This window comes from Varanus komodoensis, unplaced genomic scaffold, assembly GCF_004798865.1.
Source record: "Varanus komodoensis strain SLA01 unplaced genomic scaffold, ASM479886v1 scaffold77, whole genome shotgun sequence".
In the NCBI taxonomy this organism is placed as follows: domain Eukaryota; kingdom Metazoa; phylum Chordata; class Lepidosauria; order Squamata; family Varanidae; genus Varanus; species Varanus komodoensis.
In genome coordinates, this window is record NW_025336442.1 from 2,330,907 (window position 1) to 2,348,188 (window position 17,282).

Here is a 17,282-nt window from a genome sequence, read left to right on the forward strand (position 1 = left end):
CCTCGGGGTCCTGACTGTCAGGAAGTGCTTCCTGGCATCCAGATCGAACCTTGGTTCCCTGAGCTTGGCTCTGTTGGAGCGCGTCCTGCCTTCTTCTGTAGGGGAGAACAGGTCTCTGCCCATCCCTCACGTACCTATATGCCTTAACCCGCCGGCCCTCCCTGGCCATGGCCTGCTTACTTCCTGGAAGCAGGGAAGCCCAGGCCGGGGAACAGGCCGTCGGCTCCTGAGGAAGGCGCCAGGTCGCGCAGCCGGAGTCCGGCTACTGCAGGGACCCGGTGGCCTTCACGGCCCCTTCCGACCCCGTGCTTCTATGGCTGCCCTCTATGGTTTTTTGTTTTGCTTTTCTTTTGAGACCAAAGCCAAGCTCCTCTAGGGTCAGGACGTGCCAGTGGAGACCAAGGCCACGATCCGCCACTCTGCTGTATTCCCGTTCACTACGTCTGGGTGGGAAAGCTGGACAGTAAGAAAGCCGGCAGGACAACGATGGCTGTGCATGCAATGTGGTGCTAGAGGCGAGCCTTGTGAGCTCCCCCAGCGACAGAACAGCGAAAGGGAGCCCGGATCGACTCAAGCCGGGGCTTTTCCTGGCAGCAGAACCGGCAAACGGGCCGTGGGATCCAGGAAGGCCACGAGGCAAGACTCACTGAAAAAGACCGTCATGCTGGGGAGAGTTGAAGGCAGAAGAAGAGCAGGTCCAAATAAAAGATGGATCAGTCCCATAAAGGAAATCATAGTGCGGGTCTGTGAGCTTTGGAGCGCATCCAGCATAAGGATGCCATAATTCAGAGACGGCCTGAAGCGTGGAACAACAAAATGTTTGCATGCTTGTTTTTGCGCTTAAAAATGGCGGAAATCCTTGTGCACCATGGCAGGAGGTTGGTGTAGAGATGTAAAACAACAAAAAATGAATAAAAAATAAATGTATTCAGTACAGCATAAAGAAATAACCTTTTGTCGGTTCCCTGCAAAACCAGGAGGAGGAAGGAACTGTGAATGTTATCCAGAATGACAATGTCCCCTCGCCGCTTGGGAGCCAGGCTGCAACTATTCTGCTAGCGCTTTTCCCTGAACATCCAAAATGTCTTAACGCTATGCACCGTCACAGAAACTCAGCCAGAGGTTCTGCTGCAAGCAGGAAGGCGTAGAGGTCATTAACTCCACCCCTCCATGTTGGGGGGGCCATCATGCACCCTTGTGTCCATCATCCACACACGGACTTTAAGCTTGAGGAGGCTGCCTTGGTCTGCAGGTGGTGTTGGTGCCATCATGCCCCAACACAAGTGTTGGTTAGTGCAAAGGTGTGCTTGCACAAGATGCTTTAGCACGGACGTTCCTTTGCACCAACCTACATTCACGCAAATCCCCTGCTCCACACCCAAAGTTCAAAAAGCCGCCTACGAATCTACAGACTCAAGGAGCACTGATTCACTGCAATCTGAGCTCGTTTGCAGATCTTGCCAACATCCCCAATTGTGAGAACACTGTATTTTAAAAAATGCATCTGCAGGGGAAGGGGAGGTAGAAATTAATTTGGGGGCAGATGTTCCCTCCCGAAGGATATGCAGGCACTGTGGTCTCTCAAGGATGCAGGATGCAGGCTGGCACTACGGCAAAGTCGGGCCTTGGGCTTGTTTGCAAAGGGGGGGGGGGGGGGAGGCAGAAGCAGGAACGCACAGGGAGAGAGCCTCAGCATACGCGCGTGGCCTCAGCCGTGTTTACCAGCCGTTCGTCTTTGAAATCCTCATTTGCACACAGACTGCGCTCAGATTTGAGCTATTCCGTCTATGCCATGCACAAGCGCCTGCGTGGCAAGCCATATAAGGCTGGTTCGGGAGCCTTCGGTGAGGAAAGGGCCAGCACAGAGGAAATGACCAGTACTTATGCATCACATCACAGAGATAAAATATAAACATTCATCTTTCCGGGTCTGGCTCCGAGCTCCGAGCATCGCAAAGCAGAGCCCTTATAAGCCCCTGTATAAATATTGGGCTGGATCCAGGAGCCAGCTTCCTCGAGGAGGAGGGAATTTGCACAGGGCTGTCCGATTCAGGGGCCTCCCCACACTGCACGTCAGGGCTGCTGCCTCTCCGTGCTGTCTTTCCGGGCCTTGCGGGGGCAGCTGTGGGCTGCGGGGAAGTCGACTTCCATCCAGATTCAATCTGGATCCAGGCTGCTGACTGTAGATGCGTGTGGCTGTGCCTCCCGGTATGGATTTATGAGAGATTAATTTTAGAGCGCTTCGGATCACGATGGATTCAGTGTGCACCTTTCTAACTGAGAACGGGCTTGGACTCAATCGCCAGCCAAAGTCCAGGTGCTCCCAACTCACAAGGTGACCCGCGGGTCAAAAACAGGCACAGCCCACTTGAAAAATGCACAGAAAGAAGGCAGGAGGCCTCTTTGATAAGAGAATGTGCATCTCCCAAAGAAGTGTGCAGCTGACACAGATTTGGAAAAATGTGGGTGGAAATAGGTGTGGATTCCATACAAAAGGAAACACACAAATCTTGCAAACTGATTCAAACATGGACTCAAGTCGAAAAGTGCTTCTAGCTGGAATTTGGAGAACTTTGCTGGTCTGGAGTGTTGCTGATTCACACTTCTTTACTTACAGGTAAGTCCAGTGGTATTAATAGGGTGCCCCCTCTGTTCACAAACCCCACAAAGCCAACAAGCACTACACTGGGAGACCCCAGGAAGAAAGGCCTTCCACCGGGGCTACCCCTGCGGAAAAGAGGAAACCTGGCTACCCTGAAGCTGCTGCCAACCCCCAGGCACCTCGTCCATTCTGCTGGAGATGCAGGGGAATAACCAGAGGCCGCTGACTTGAAGCCTGGGAAAGAAACACACCGCTCCCCCAGCTCCTTGGGCAGAACGCAATCGAACGGGCCAGCTGTGACCTTTCATCTTTCAGTTTCCCCAAAGAATGGATCAGATCCGCTTTTCAACATCCTAAAATTAATAGGGCTTTTTGACTCATGCACGGAATTTGGGGAGGGCTTGAGAGAGCATGAGGCACAGCGTTTCCCTGTGTTACGGCTCTCTGAGAGGAACCCTTTCCCGCACAGAGATGCAAAACTCAGACATTAAAAACAGGAGTGTGCCAAAATTACTCACAGCGCTGAAAAACACTTCCTTTTTGTGTGCTTTTGTTTTCGTGCAAGCACTCTCTGCACAAAAACATTTGCCTGTCTTTGCAAGGCCATCACTTGCCTTCAAGCACCATCACTGACCCTCAGTGGCCCCTTCCAACTCTCCTGTTCTGTGATTCAGTGCAGCAAGCTGGCTTTGCTCCGCTTGCTTGATGAAAGTTAGTCACATGACAAGCCAAGTGCATCAGCAACCTGAAGAACCCACGTCGCCAACCAGGACCCAAGGAGCCTCAGCATCTGCTCAGCCCCCTTTCCCGGCTGGAACTCCATCCTGCCAGATCAGCGGTTCTTCAGCTCCTCCCTGCGCCTGCTTGAAAACAAGACCACTTACCCTTACCGGGGCTGCCATGCAGCAGAGCATCTGTGCCTCCGCTGGTCTGGGGGGGCTTGGAAGGGCTACCGCCTGTTTTGCACAGTTCAGGCTACAGAGTCGACGCAGGACCCCAAGTAGAGTGCATTTCCTTTCATGCACTCGACTTCAAAGCCGAGCGAGAAATGCCCAAGCTGTCCTGCTGGCTTCCTCCAGAGGAAGGCAGCAAGCACAGATCCTGAGTGCCTCTTGCTTTAAGAACCATTTTGAGAGCAGCCACAAACGCATCTGCAAAGTGCAGCCACTTCCTCCGCTTCTCAGAAGATGAGCTGATCTACCAAGAAACCTGGCTCATAAATCATATTTGAACAGATACGTTCTAATTTCCCCTCTTTTTTTCTGCAGGGGAGCATCCGAACGCAAGCCACGGAAAGATCTCTCTGGTGCAAAATGAGCGTCGTCCTGCATGCCAGATGCAGCAGCTGCATCGCTCACTTCACGGATCGGTTCCTGGCCAAGGACCCCGAGAAGAGGCTGCGGTGGCTTCTTTCTGCCCGCGGGCCAAACTCCATTTTGGAGCAGCTCTCGGAGACCACACTCCAGGGGTGTGGAGGGTCAAAGGCAGAGGGAGTCGAGCCACAAGCAAAGGGGCGAGACCAAAAACCAGCCACAGATCCGAGCTTAAAAGCTCTTCCTGCTGGTACCTTAAGCATTCGGAGAAATACTTCAAGCTTTGACGATGTCGGGGGAGCAAAGCTGCACAGAAGCCTGATTTGAAGGAAAGAAACAGGGGCCCATTTTTGGGCAATGTAACCCCATCCAGTTCTCATGCAATTTCGGAAAGGCGCGTGCCATCACACCTCCTCGGGGCAGTTCTGAGCACTGACCCATGTCAAAAGAGAAATTGTCCGGCTTCCCATGACAAGGGCACTCCCAAGGACTGGGCCGAGCACAGATTGTCTCGGACTGTGAGTTGCTGTGTTGTCTGAACCCAGCCCCACTAAGGAACCATGGTTTGCCACCCATGAGCAACCTACAATCAGCCATGGGTCCAGACAAAAGCCATTTTGCTGGGTTCGGCAAGATCCATGTTCTACGCCACCCATGGCTCAGTTCTTGAGTGTGGGTTGTCGGGTTGTCTGGATGCAGTCACTGAGAGCCTGAAGGCTGCAAGGGACTCAAATGGGCCACTGCAGCTTGCGGACGTGGCTTTCTGAGGCGCAACTCGGCTGTGTACATGGGGTGAGGCGGGAACCTTAAATGGGAAGCCCGCAGAGCTACGCTGATCTTGCTTGGCCTGGTTGGGAGGGGTTCCATGCCCCTGGCCCAACGGGAAGATCTGGCCGGGGTGGCAAACGCATTCAGCGGTGCGCAAGCGGCAGCTAACTGACCCGACTGATTTCCAGGACCACAGCACAGAATCCGGAGGAGGAGGAGGAGGAAGAAAACAAAAGGAGAGCATTCCAGAGCCCCACCCCGCCTCGTTAGAAGGGGTCAAGTATTTTGATCAGCTGCTCAACATCAGGACCTACAGCCGCTGCTGTTTTCAAGCAACTTAGAAACATAGAAACAGAGCGAGTCAGAAGGGGCTTCCCGGGCCATCTAGTCTGACCTCCAGCACCAGCCGGCTCTGCTCACGACATGCCCACCATGTGGACGTCCAGCCTATCCTTGAACACCCGCACCGATGGGGCCTCAACCACCTCTCGTGGGAGCCCATTCCACACCCTCGGGGTCCTGACTGTCAGGAAGTGCTTCTTGGCATCCAAACTGAGCCTTGGTTCCCTGAGCTTGGCTCTGTTGGAGCGTGTCCTGCCTTCCTCTGCAGGGGAGAACAGGTCTCTACCCACCTCCGTGTGACACCCCCTCACAAACCTGTATGTTGCCAACTTCAAGAGGCCAGAAGCATTGCTTGCAAACAAATCAAGGAAGATGAGATGGTCGTTGGGGAAATTTAGGACTTTATGGACAGCCACTGGCTTAACTCTGATGCTTTGGGGGTTTTGTTTTGCTCTTTCTTCTGTAATAATTTTTGCATGCTAGTTTCTGTACGGAGCAATAGCAAGCCACCCTGCAGAACTTGGCAGGAAAGGTGCTGCAAACACCCATTCAGTAAATAATGAAACGCCACATTTCTCCCGCGCTCAGCCTGCCCCAAATGAAGCGAAAGGAAACCAAGAACCAGGAAACCAAGAACCAAGAACCGTGGTGGTCTCACAGCAGGGGTGCAATGCAATGCAATGCAATGCAGCATCTGGGCCTGGAAACTCTCCTCTGATCTGTGGCCCGTGATGGGGAAGGGGAAGGACGCAGCTGAAAGAGAGCCGCATCACAGGAACCACACAAAGGCTGGGTGCGCGCCGAAGCAGTGGGCCGGAGGGGAAAGGGTTAACTCCGGAGAGGCAGCTTTCGGAAGCTGCTATGGCAACAGCACCGGCATTCCCAGGGGTGGGGGAGCCCTCAGCCAATGGGAATTTCCTGTGCCTGGCTTTCACACTTCCAGCGGGCTGCCTCATTGGTGGAACGGGCAGATGCTTCCGCAAATCGGGAGCTGAGCTCTCCCGAGCAAGCCAGCCGTCCGAACGAACGAACGAACAGAGACCGTGCTGCTCTCCTTCTGCTTTGGTTTCAACAGCTGTTTGATTTTTCAAGGGCTGCTTTAGGACTCCCCTTCACTCGGCAATGCTCTCGTGCCCTCTCTTCTGTGGATCAAGTCGTATTGGGATGTCTGCTGATCAATCATATTGATCGGTTGCTCCCAGCTCAGCTGTCCAAACTGAGATCACATCACTTGCTTTAACACACACACACACACACACACACACACACACAAAACGGGGGTGTCACCAAGAGCTACACATCTGGCTTTCCATGGGACTGCCTTCCCCACACCGCTGGAAGCCCGCTTCTGCCGTTTGGGAAGCACCGGCAGCAGCGGCCGCCCAGGAGAGCTTTCTCTGAGCTTAGGAGCCGTGCAGTTTCCAACCCGTCTGAACAGCGTGGATCTTGGCTCAGCCATCCATGCTCTGGGGACCTCCTGCCGTGAGCCGGGACTCCTCCTCCGTGCCGTTAAAAGCCACAGACCATTTCCGTGCAGGAGTTCTCTATTGGCCCAAAAGCACAACGCACCCAGCACGAATCTGAGCATGCAGAGGGTGGTCGGTTGTGCCTGGCCTAGTAATCACTTCCAGCAACGCTCCTTATGAGCATGCCTGGGCCCCATCCTTTTGGAAGGGGCCTTCTGAATGCGAGCAGGCCTCCTTCACACGGCTGCCCTCTTCCTCTGGCGACACGTCAAGAGCGGTGCGCGCCTCGCCTGAGTCTGAGAAGCCCCTGCTCCAAGTCCCCGCTGGCCAGCTGCACCATGCCATGTCCAAGAAGGCCCGATCCGCAAGGATTAAGCCCAGTGCTGCTCTGCGGAGACGGTCCAGCTCCTCCCAGATGCTCTCTTGGCTAGCTGGACAACAAAAGCTGGCAGCTCAAATGGCGTGGGAAGATTTATGCCCGGGGGGGGGGGGCAGAACCTCTTCCCATGGAACCAGGCACTCTGGGGCCACATTCCAGGGGTGTCCAAGGACAGAGCCCAACAGGCCCCGGCCTAAGATGCAAAACGAACTCTTTCGGTGCAGCCCAGAGCTCTTGGGGTAACGGAGCCTGGGGACAAGCTGCTTCAACACTTTAGAAGGGGAAGCAAACATACACGGAAGTCAGGAGAGCAGCGAAAATGGCTGAGCGGAGGAAGCATGCTGGCGACTCGTATTCCACCAGAGCCACTTCTCCCTGCCGCTTATATTCCGAGCTTTTTAGGAGCTATCCTTGCTGCGCCGTGCTGAAGAGCCCATTTGGAGGATGGAGCTTGGCGCTGTGGATGGCTCAAACAGAGCTCAGAGCAAAAGCTGCAATGGCTAGGGAGCCCCATCAGCCCAGGAACCACCCGCCTCCCTGCAAATACAGCAGGGCGAGGGAAGGGGGCGGGGCTTTCTTGGCCCTCAGGCAAGCCGGGTCTGGACCACACACCTGAGGCTCTGCCCCCAGAGACTGGGGGGCGATGGTGCATGGACACGGCTTCAGCAGGGGCCCCACACGCCAAGCCATGGCGTTGCCACTGCCAGGCCAAAACCAAAAGAGCGTTTTCAAGAACGCATTTCAACACCATCAGGGAAGCAGAACCCAGGACGGCCCCTGGCAGAATTTCCTTCTATTGTTATTTTTATTTCTTAGATGTATATCCTGCTTTTTTCCAACAAACTCAAGCAGCTGGCGTCCTTCTTTTCCTTCTGCTCCCAATCTTATGCCCACAACAACCCTGAGAGGTAGGCTGGGATGAGAATCTGTGGCTGGCCCAAAGTCGCCCGCTTGGCTCCATGGGAGAGTGGGGACTCGAATCCAGATCGCCCGAGTCCCAGCCCCACGCTCTTAACCACTACCCCACACTGCCTGGGCATGGCGCACAGGTATTTAAAGAGACCCCAGAGTGCATGCCTGTTTCCTTCCCCCATAATGAGCTTTCCCCGATTCCTAAACTCCCAGGCAGAATATGCCAAAGCAGAGGGCGCCGGGGAGAAAAACCTTTGTGCTGCAGCAGCTAGTTCAGTAGCAATATTTAGCTTCCAGGCTCATGGGGCGCTTGCCAGAAAATTGGCTGGCACTGCTTTACTGCTGCAAAAGCGTTCCAAAAAACCCGGGATTCAGGGACGGAGGCAGTGCAGGAAGGCGGGAGAACCAGAGGCTCCAATGGGGTTCTGCCTGGCTCGGATGTCAAAAGGCTTTCCAAGGAATAAACAGTGTCCGCTGCTTAGGCCGGCAGCTCTGTGACTGTGAGGCTGCACCAGCACACGCTGGCTACGCAGGAACTGCTCTGCAGCAAAAGGAGCGGCGAGGGAGAGGTGCTTCCGTCTTTCTGAGCTCCGGCAAGGGATGGTTCTTAGCACCCCTGCTAGCAACAGTCTCGGGGTGAATGAGTCCACGGCAGGGGTGCAGGGCCTGAGTGGCAGAATGTGGGACAGCTGTGGCAGCGCAGGGCAAGTCCACCTGCCGCTTCAAGAGATTGCTTTTGTTTAAAACAAATGTGAGGAGAGGCTGGGGGCTTGCAGCGCCCTGAGAGAGGTGTCCAGGCACGTCAGGGTTGAGACCGCAGGATTCTGCGAGCGAGGCCTTGTGCAGGAACGAGGAGCAGACCGAGTGGGCATTGGGGCGGCCCTCGAGGGCTGGAAGGACGTCCCTCTGACTGCCGTGCTGACCGTGGGCCAGAGGCAGTGCTCGGATGCTTGCGTGTGTGTGCGCGTGTCCTGATCTTTCCGGTACCCAAAGCTCCCTCTCACCAAGATGTGTGTGTGCATGCACACATTCTGTTTTCACGGGTCTCGGGCACAAGATGCCTTTCCAAAAATCGATTCCACACTGATGGCAGATGGGGAGGCACGAATGGCCCATGGGTGTAAGTGCGAAAGATGCCAATTTCCCCCCAAACTCCCCCCTTGCTAAAAAGGGTTCACAGGGCAAGACGCTGCAGACTGGCAGCTGGCAGATGGGGGCCTCACACCTATTTTTAGACAGAGGCTCCACAGACCCTTAAATAGGTGCAAGCTGGAGGGCTCCCAGCCCCGGCCTGCGCTGGAGGGAGCCAGACGGCTGCATTCCCAGCTCTTCTGCATTTGCAGCTTAGACCCAGATTTCTTTCCCCTGCTTCCAGGGCGAGGGCGATCCGTGGCGCGGGGACACAGCAATGCTTGGGAGCAGAGTCTCGTGGAATGCTGCTATTAGCAATGGAGGAATGCACGTGCTGCACCAGAGAAAAGCGAAGGCAGGCCTCCACACGGTTGACTTTTGGACCAGGTGCAAGGAAGAGGGAGCCGACCCTGAGCTGCACCAGCGGGTGAGAGGGGCCGCCCTTCTCCACCTGGAGGGCGCCAGATTAGGAGAGGCCTGACCCAGGGGCACAGGGAGCTGCGGAGCTGAGTTTGAACGGAAAGAGAACTTTTTCTCTTAGCAGGCAGGAAACGTCTGGAAAGGGGGCAGGCTGGGGGAGGCTCCGCTGCAGGTGGTGGTCCATTTCAAAGGGCCGCCATCCATCCTGAGCCCCCCCCCCCACACAACGAAGACAGATGCATGGATGCGGACGGCCGAACCATTTCTAGTCCTTTCCATCCTTGCCAAGAGCAGGTTTTTGGCAAAGCGCAATCCCGTTCAGCCTGGGGACCGAATTCCCTTTTGGAGCAGCCCTGGGGAGGTGGTGGCTTTTCAGTGGTGGGAGGGCCAAAGGCAAAAGGGGTGGAGCCAAACATTTGCTTAATGCTCCCCCCACCGGTAATCCAGCCTTAGAAAAGGCATCTCAACCTTTTGCGGTTGTGAGAGGGCACCACACAAAACCCAGGAAACCATCTCATGATCTGCAATCAGGTGCAAAAGGGGCCTAGCCAGAGGGTGTTCTTTGAACCAAAAAATATATAGTATTAGGATGCTGAGCGGAGTTGCAGAAACGCAGGCCCACGAGCCAAACCTGGCCTGCGCGGGCATGAATCTAAACACTGCCCACCGGCCGCGTGGGGGTTTCCCCGCCCTTTGCGCAGCTTCTAAAAGGGTGAGAAGCTTCTCTTACGTTTTATTTAACGACAGTTCCACCTTAAAGTGTGCTGGGGGGTTTGGCCCTGCAGAACTGGAATGCGGCCCCCAAGACTCCTCCAAACTGGAAACGGGCCTTCCAGCTGAACAAAACACAATGCCCCCGATTGAGAGGATCCCAGGGACACATGTCAGGAAAGGGAGTGCTCAGAAGTCACCTACACCTGAGCCTCTCACAGAGCGGCACGTGCCACAAAACAGAGCCCGGATGTCCGATGGGGGGGATCGCAGCCGGCCCTCGCTGCAGCGGCTTTGATCTTTTCCAGAGCTGCACAAATCAAAATGTCAGCGGTGAGTGAAGGGAGACGGAGGCTGGTCACACATGCCAAACGCTGTTTTGGTGCTGCCCAACTTTCCTTGCAGAAGCACCTGGAGGAGTTTAAAACGACACACGGGACGAGTTGCAACGGCAGGGTACTCCCTGAGCATCCTTCTCAGGGAGTCATACCTCAGCTTCATTTGACGCTTGCAAGCCACGTGGTGCAGAAGACCACAAATATCCGTACAACACCCCTGTGAGGCGGGTTCAGCTAGAAGCCAGTGACTGGTAAAGTTACCCAAGTGAGCTTCATGGCTGGGGGCGGGGGGTCGACCGCACGTCTCCTGGATCCCAGTCCGCCCACTATATCACACTGGCTCACCAATAAGCCTTTGTACACCAGATGCTGGGGAACGTGGGTGGCAGGTGCTGCTGCCTTCCCGTCTCGCTGGCAAATTTCCCATGGGCAGCCGGCGGACTGGATAGATTTCTGGTTGGATCCTGCACAGCCCCTTCTTATGAGCCTCTCCTCATAATCTCTGAATCACCACGACCACCAGTGCACTTATGCCCTTTGTCAGAATTGGCTGAACTTTGATTATCCCAACAATTAGCAAAGGAAAAGCCACTCCATGAAAGAAAAAGAGTTGACCTGCTAGGGTGGGGGAGGGGGCAAATTTGGCCCGCTGAGGCTCCCAGGCAGCCAGGCAGGCCTCTTCTGCCGGTTTTGGCCCTTCTCCTGGCCTTGCCCAGCTGAATCATTTCGCGCTGTCCTGACTTTGCGCAGTTTCTCCACCCTCCGTTCCATCCCTTCCGTTGCAATTTGGGCCCCCGCCCTGAGCCCTTCAAGGGATTGAGCAGCGAGGACGTTAACATCGGAGGGCCAAGTTCAAAGGGGACCGTGCTCAAGAGCAACCAGGTGCAAGAGGGACTCATGTAAAGGAAAGGGAAAATAATCTGAAAGGGCAGCCAACTTGCAATAGCAGTTAAGTGCCCTGAAGCAGGTTTGTTTGGGGCAGCCTGCAATTTACCACAATTGGAAACACTTGCCAGCAGGAAGCCCGTTCGGAAGGGATGCCCCTTCCCGAGCGAGCCGCATCGGGAAGAGATGCACCCATTCGGGCAGGCCTCTGGGTCCGCTGCGTTGCCTGCGGTCTTCATCCCGATACCGTTGCATTTTTAATTGAGTTTTAATGCCGTTACGCTGTGCTTGGTTCAGTCATGTTCTATTTAGCACTGCAAGTCACCTGGAGTGCTATTTTTCTGGGTGGGAAGGCAGGGGATACATCAAATTGATCAATAAATACTTAGGGTACTGCTTTGTCAAAAATGGGTGTCCGAGAGGATACGGCCGGCTCTCGCTCCTGAGGAGCACGAAGCCCCCTTCAGAGAAACCCCTGCTCCCAGGGAAGACTTGCCCCAAGGGCGGCCCGTGCCAGAAGACTGGGAGCTGCGCCTGCAGGAGCCGGCCCCTCGGGGGCCATTCTGGGGGACCTCCACCCTCCAGACGGAGGCAGGGCTGCCCCAAGAACGGCAGCATTTCAGGAGGCAAACCAGAGCAGTCCCGTGGAAAGAAATGCCCGGAGAGCTCCCTCTCCCCCAGAATCCGGGCTGGTCCCCGCTACCCAGCTCTGCCCCTGTGCACGGGCGGAGCGGGGGGGAGCTCCACGACTTCCCAGGCTCATTGCCGGAAATGTCCCCAGTGGGAGGATCCAGGAACTAAGCTGGCCGCCTCGAAAGGCTGCCCTCTTCCCAGCCAGCGACAGGATCTGGCCCCCACCCAGCTGCTCCACCCCTCCCTCCCTTGCCCCCGCTGCACTTTCACTCTTGCACACCAGCTGTGGAGGCACGATCAGCCCCACAGCCCCACCGCCCCACCGCAAGGCAGCCCCCGCCTCCCCTCCTGCAGACGCAGCTCATTGCAGGAACGCCACCGCTGATGTCACGCCGGCTGGTCTGACGCTTCCCTAATGCACAGAAGCAAGCAGCCTGGCAAGCCTGCGCAAGGCTGCGGATGCAGCATCGCATCAGAGCTGGCGCGGGAGAAAGCGCGCGTGTCCCCGGGGTGTCCGCATACCTGCAGAGACAGGCGCTCCGGGCGGAGCAGTCCTGAGCCACTGAGAATCAAAGGCTCGGGGTGGAGAGGGCAGATTCGGCCCCGGTTCCAGTTAAGGCTGGGAGGAATCCAGCCCAAATCCCCAGGCGGCTCCTGCTGGTCACGAACGGGCTCCAGGCTGAGCCCGTGTGGGCTGAGCGCACGTGTTTCCGGGCATGGCTGGGCGTGTAAACCATGCGCAACCCCCCGGGAGACCCCTCAGTTTGCTGCTGGTTGGGAACCACGGGCTGCTCTCTCAGCTGGGTTCGGGCCACGCGGCCCCCACAGTTCAGCCCATGCTCAGCCCATGAGCAGGGGCTCTGTCCTCTGACCCCCCCCCTTGTGCAGGGCCCGAGCTCAAGAGCAGGGGCCAAATCGGGCTGGCTAGGGGCTCCCCCGATGCCCACCACAGATCGGTGGGATAAGGCTTACCCGACAAGAGGGCTCCCTTTTGTAGGAAGGTAAGGTGGAGGTTCCCCGCACGTGACCGCTCTGGGGCTGGAGCTCAGCTCCAAAGGGCCAGCATTGGCCGAAGACACTTCCGTGCTCACGTGGCCGGCACAACTTGATGCTTCCATGGGCAGAACGCCATTACCTTCCCACCAAAGCGGTGCCTATTTATCTCCTTGCATTTGCTCGCTTTTGAGCTGCTAGGCCGGCAGGAGCCGGGGCACGAAAGGGGAAATTCCTCGCTAGGAATCCAAACTGCCGACCTTCCAGTCAACAAGCTCAGCTCAGAGTCTCACCTGCTAAGCCACCAGCAGGTGAGAAAGGCAATAGGTGCATATAAAATGATGACATGCAGCAGTTAATGGCAGTAAGCGCCTTTAGCGAAAATACGGGGCTGTTTTGTCTGGGGCCGCCTTCAGCCTCGCCTGGCCCTGGAATGCCTCCTGGCCGTTGGGCTGAAAGGGGTTTAACAAGCCTTGCAGGCACCAGGTGGGGCACTCAGATGGACGAGGAAATAGAGAAACCCCCGAGCTGCAGGGTGTGCTCTCCAGGGAAGACTCACTTTGCACACGTGTGCGAGGGGGCGCTTTGGGAGCACATCCCGAAGAGCTGTTCTCTCTAGAGAAATCCAGAGTTGCAGAGGGACTGCCGGACTGCACAGGCTTCTTATGCTTCATCCTAAAGGAGGGCTAAAAAACCCCTCCAGCTCCACCTTTATGACTCCAAGCAGAAGAGAGCTGGCAACCCCGGGATCCCTGGGGAACGCTGCCAAGGAAGCCCACAGCCCCAGGGCATGCGTGAGGGAATCCCGGCACAGAGCAAGGGGTCCCCAGGCCAAAGCCGCACTCCACCTGGACAGGCATCTGCGCTGGGGGGGACAGAGCCAAAACGGGGCTGCGCAAGTGCTCGACGACTTCCGCTCTTCTCTAGCACGGCCAGCCTCCCCTCTTCCTACAAAGTGCCCCAGGCAAAGCGGAGTGTCTTCCTTCCATTTTGAACTGTTCTTATTCGTAATGTCTGGAGTAGGGTCAGTTCCCGCTAAACTCTTAAGCTCATGCGTGTAACAAGACGCCGAAGGGTAGCATTACTTGTGAACCGTGACGTTCTGGACATGTGTGGCGGCAGCAGCAAATGGCTTTGGGGAGGAGCTGGTGCTGCGTTCTGAGCATGTCTACCAAATGGCATCTCAAAGCTGCTGCTGTCTGCAGCCAAGCCTCTGCACTAGCCGGCCTGCACTCTCCCTGGCCTGGGGCAGATGGGAGTTGCAGTCTGCACATCCGAAGGCCCTCACAAGAACAGAGGTTTAAAAATAAAGTATGCAGCTATGTACTCTGGCACGGCTGCTCAGCGAGAGATAGCCACAAAAAATATATGCATCACAGACCTTCTGCTCAGCAGTCCCATGGAAATCAGGGCAGGGAACAAAGGGCGGGGGGGGGGGTCTTATTGTGGGCTGGGAGAAGAAAATGCTCGGAATCAAAGGAGAAGGGGGAAATGCAGCAAAATGTGGGAAGGCCAGGAAGCAATTTTTGCTCGTTTTATGCTTGTGCATCTTCCCAGCTATGCAAGAAAATTTAAATATTTTAAAAATCATGGATTTTCTATCTGAAAGGCCCATTACAATCCTTACAAAGCAGTGGAAGGAAAACAGCACAGGAGAGGGAAAGACAGTGGGAAAATGCTGCACAGCAGGGTGGCTGCAGCCATCAGGATGGGACCAGAACAAACGCAGAAGCCACACACACTGGGAAGCCACTCGGGGAACCCGGTTCTCGCCCTGGTTGGCCATGGAGCTCTCCACTCACGGACTCACAGCCCAACCTACCTCACAGGGTTGTTGTAGCAAAGAAAAGAAACTTGTGGTGCTGTCCTGGGTTCCTCGTAAGACTGGGGGAAAGTGGAACATACATGTATTATGATTGTGGTTCCCCACTAGAGTTTGAAAGCTGTTTTATATTACAGAGAGAACAAAGGAGAAACAGAAAAGGGGGAAAGCAAAGCTGGGCTTGTAGTCTTAACCCACAAAACTCTGGCTCCCAATGCCATGTGACAACCAATTTCCTTGCTCTTAAAAAAAAAAGGGGGGGGGGAGGAAGCAGCAGAGTTTTTTCGTGGCTTTTCAGCTAACAAGAGTTCCCCACAGAATTAAATGAATGCAAGGAGGTAGGTGGGAGAAAGGGGGAAAACATGCACAGAGAATGCTGACCCACCAAAAACAGACAAAGGCTCTTGTTCCGCCTTAAGCAAGGAAGTCAGAATGAATAATTTAGCTAGAACTAAAAAATCTATTAAAATGCCCTCCCTTTTCCCCTTTTTGCGGAACTTCCTTCTCCCAAAGAGCTCTTTCATGACATGATGCCTTCCCCATCCTGGTGCTTTCCAGATGTGCTGGACTGCCCTTCCCATCATTCCCCACCGGCAACAACAAACCATTTCTGCTCAGGATGACGCATTCAAGAACGTGCTGCTACAGCCAAGACTCCGGCAGAAGCTGTGACCCAATTTTCATGGCGGCAATCAATTTCTGCTCCTCTATACATCAATTCCCACCATGCAGAAATCTTGCACACCTGCTAGACCAGCCTTCCCCAACCTTGTACCCGCCAGATATGTTTGGACCGCAACACCCAGAATTCCCAGTCAACTGCTCTGCTGGATGGGAATTCTGGGAGCTGTGGTCAAAATGCCTCTGAAGGCCTCCAGGCAGGGGAATGCTGCCCTAGACAGTTCAGCTTTCCAGATGCAGGGATGCGTGACTTACTTCTGCACAGAGGGCATCTAGTTCTATGAGCAAGGACACAGCAGAGCAGCAACAACTGCCCAGGGACTACTTCAGCCACAAGCCGCATGCGCAGCCTCGTAGGGTGGCTACCTGAGTTAGTTGCAGGCCCTTGATAGGGAGGGGATACTGGGCCCAGGGGAGCGCTAAAAAGGAGGAAACCCAGGGCCAGATTTCTCCGTAGGAGCCCCTTTTTGACTGGCTGGAGACCAGCACTGTGCCAAAACGGTGCCGGCTGGAAATAGATGCTGAAAGTTCTGGCATTGGGTACCTCTGTCCTTCCCCTTTCCTTGTGGCCTGTCCTGTTCTGCCATTCATGCCCCCAAACAAGCCGGGCAACCAAGCAATGGCAAAAGGGGGTGGAGCCAGGAGAAGGGGCGTGGCCATGTGGTAACCTCTGGAAGGTTGTCGAGAGACCCCTGAGAATGGATTACAGTCTCTGGGTGGAACCCCGGCTTGTTAATTCTCCCCGTGCCCAGGCTATGTTGATGGGCATCCTGCCTGTTATTTCCAAGCGTAGCCCCGGACACCGGCGCCTTGACGCAACGCTTGCCCTGGCAATCCGGGGCTACCCAAGGGGTTTACAGAGGCTCCCTCTTAATATTGCAGTTGTCCCAGAAGCGCAGCCTTTGCAGATGGCGAATTAATTTGTAGTGAAGGGTCAGTAACTCTTGTCAAGAATATGGATTCCTTTCCGTGTTAAGCAATGAGCGCCATCTGGACAGCGCTTCTGAGTGAACCTGCCCCTGCCTTCTGTGAATTGCAACCCACAGGCCAGATCCTGTTCTAGAAAAGCTCTTTTAGGGAGGGGGAAAGATGCGTCCCAGCGATGGACGTGGCCAGATGCCAAAGCAGTGTGGTCAAAGGTACCTGCCTACTTTCGCTTAGAGCTCTTCCTACCACCAAGTCTTCCCAGAAGCGTTGCAACCTTTTAGAACAGGAGAAACGACACGCCACATTCTGGAAAGTACCAAGATGAAAGAGTGAATAGGAAGAGGATGTGGCTTTCTGGGGACCCTCAGAGGGCCGCGTTTGGCCCTCTGAGGTTCCACACCTCAACTGTACAAACTGCCATTCAAAAACCACAGACAAATCCAAGCAATGGAAATATTTTCAGTTTCTACACACACTGACAAGGAGACCAAAGAAACCGATGCACTGATCCTGGCGTTGCCACTTTGGCACAGTTAAAATGAACGTGATTGTCTGCGCTTAGCCAAAATCAGGTCTGGGTGAAAGCAGTCGAGAAACAAATATTAACGGCAGATTAAGGTCAACCTTGGAGAGCTGATCCAGGAAGGCCATCTGGTTCTCTTCTGTGTGGGCCAGAAAAAAGACACCCCTGACAGCAAATCATATATAAGATATGAGGCCCATACTATTCAAGCAGTTGGGAAAGATGTGTCAGAACCCCAAGGGACCCACTGCTTTTCCTTTGGAAGAATAAAAGCACACAGAGGTGGCCAAGTGAGTCTCCGAAAGGAGCCGCAAGTTAGAAGAACTAGCCGAGTTAACTGGAGAAGGACGCAGGCCAAGGGGCGGTGAATATCTGGGGGGCAGAATGCTGAGCCCTCCCCTCGACTGCTGAATCTTTCCTGTCGATGCCCCCGTTC

At 55.1% G+C, this 17,282-nt stretch overlaps 1 protein-coding gene across 9 annotated transcripts in view; it reads right to left on the reverse strand.

The window, feature by feature from the left end:
* Nucleotides 1-17,282, reverse strand: part of FNBP1 (formin binding protein 1) — a 97,806-nt gene that overhangs the window by 65,805 nt on the left and 14,719 nt on the right. For 4 of the 9 annotated variants that reach the window (XM_044453020.1, XM_044453021.1, XM_044453016.1 and 1 more), the window contains exon 1: nucleotides 3,487-3,577. The exons of 1 other annotated variant lie outside the window; for it this stretch is intronic. In XM_044453020.1, the coding sequence (XP_044308955.1) occupies nucleotides 3,487-3,516 (30 nt within the window). In that variant the 5' untranslated portion in view covers nucleotides 3,517-3,577. Of the gene's footprint in view, nucleotides 1-3,486; nucleotides 3,578-17,282 lie in introns of those variants that run through there. 4 more of the 9 variants (XM_044453023.1, XM_044453022.1, XM_044453019.1 and 1 more) reach the window with 3 other exon arrangements.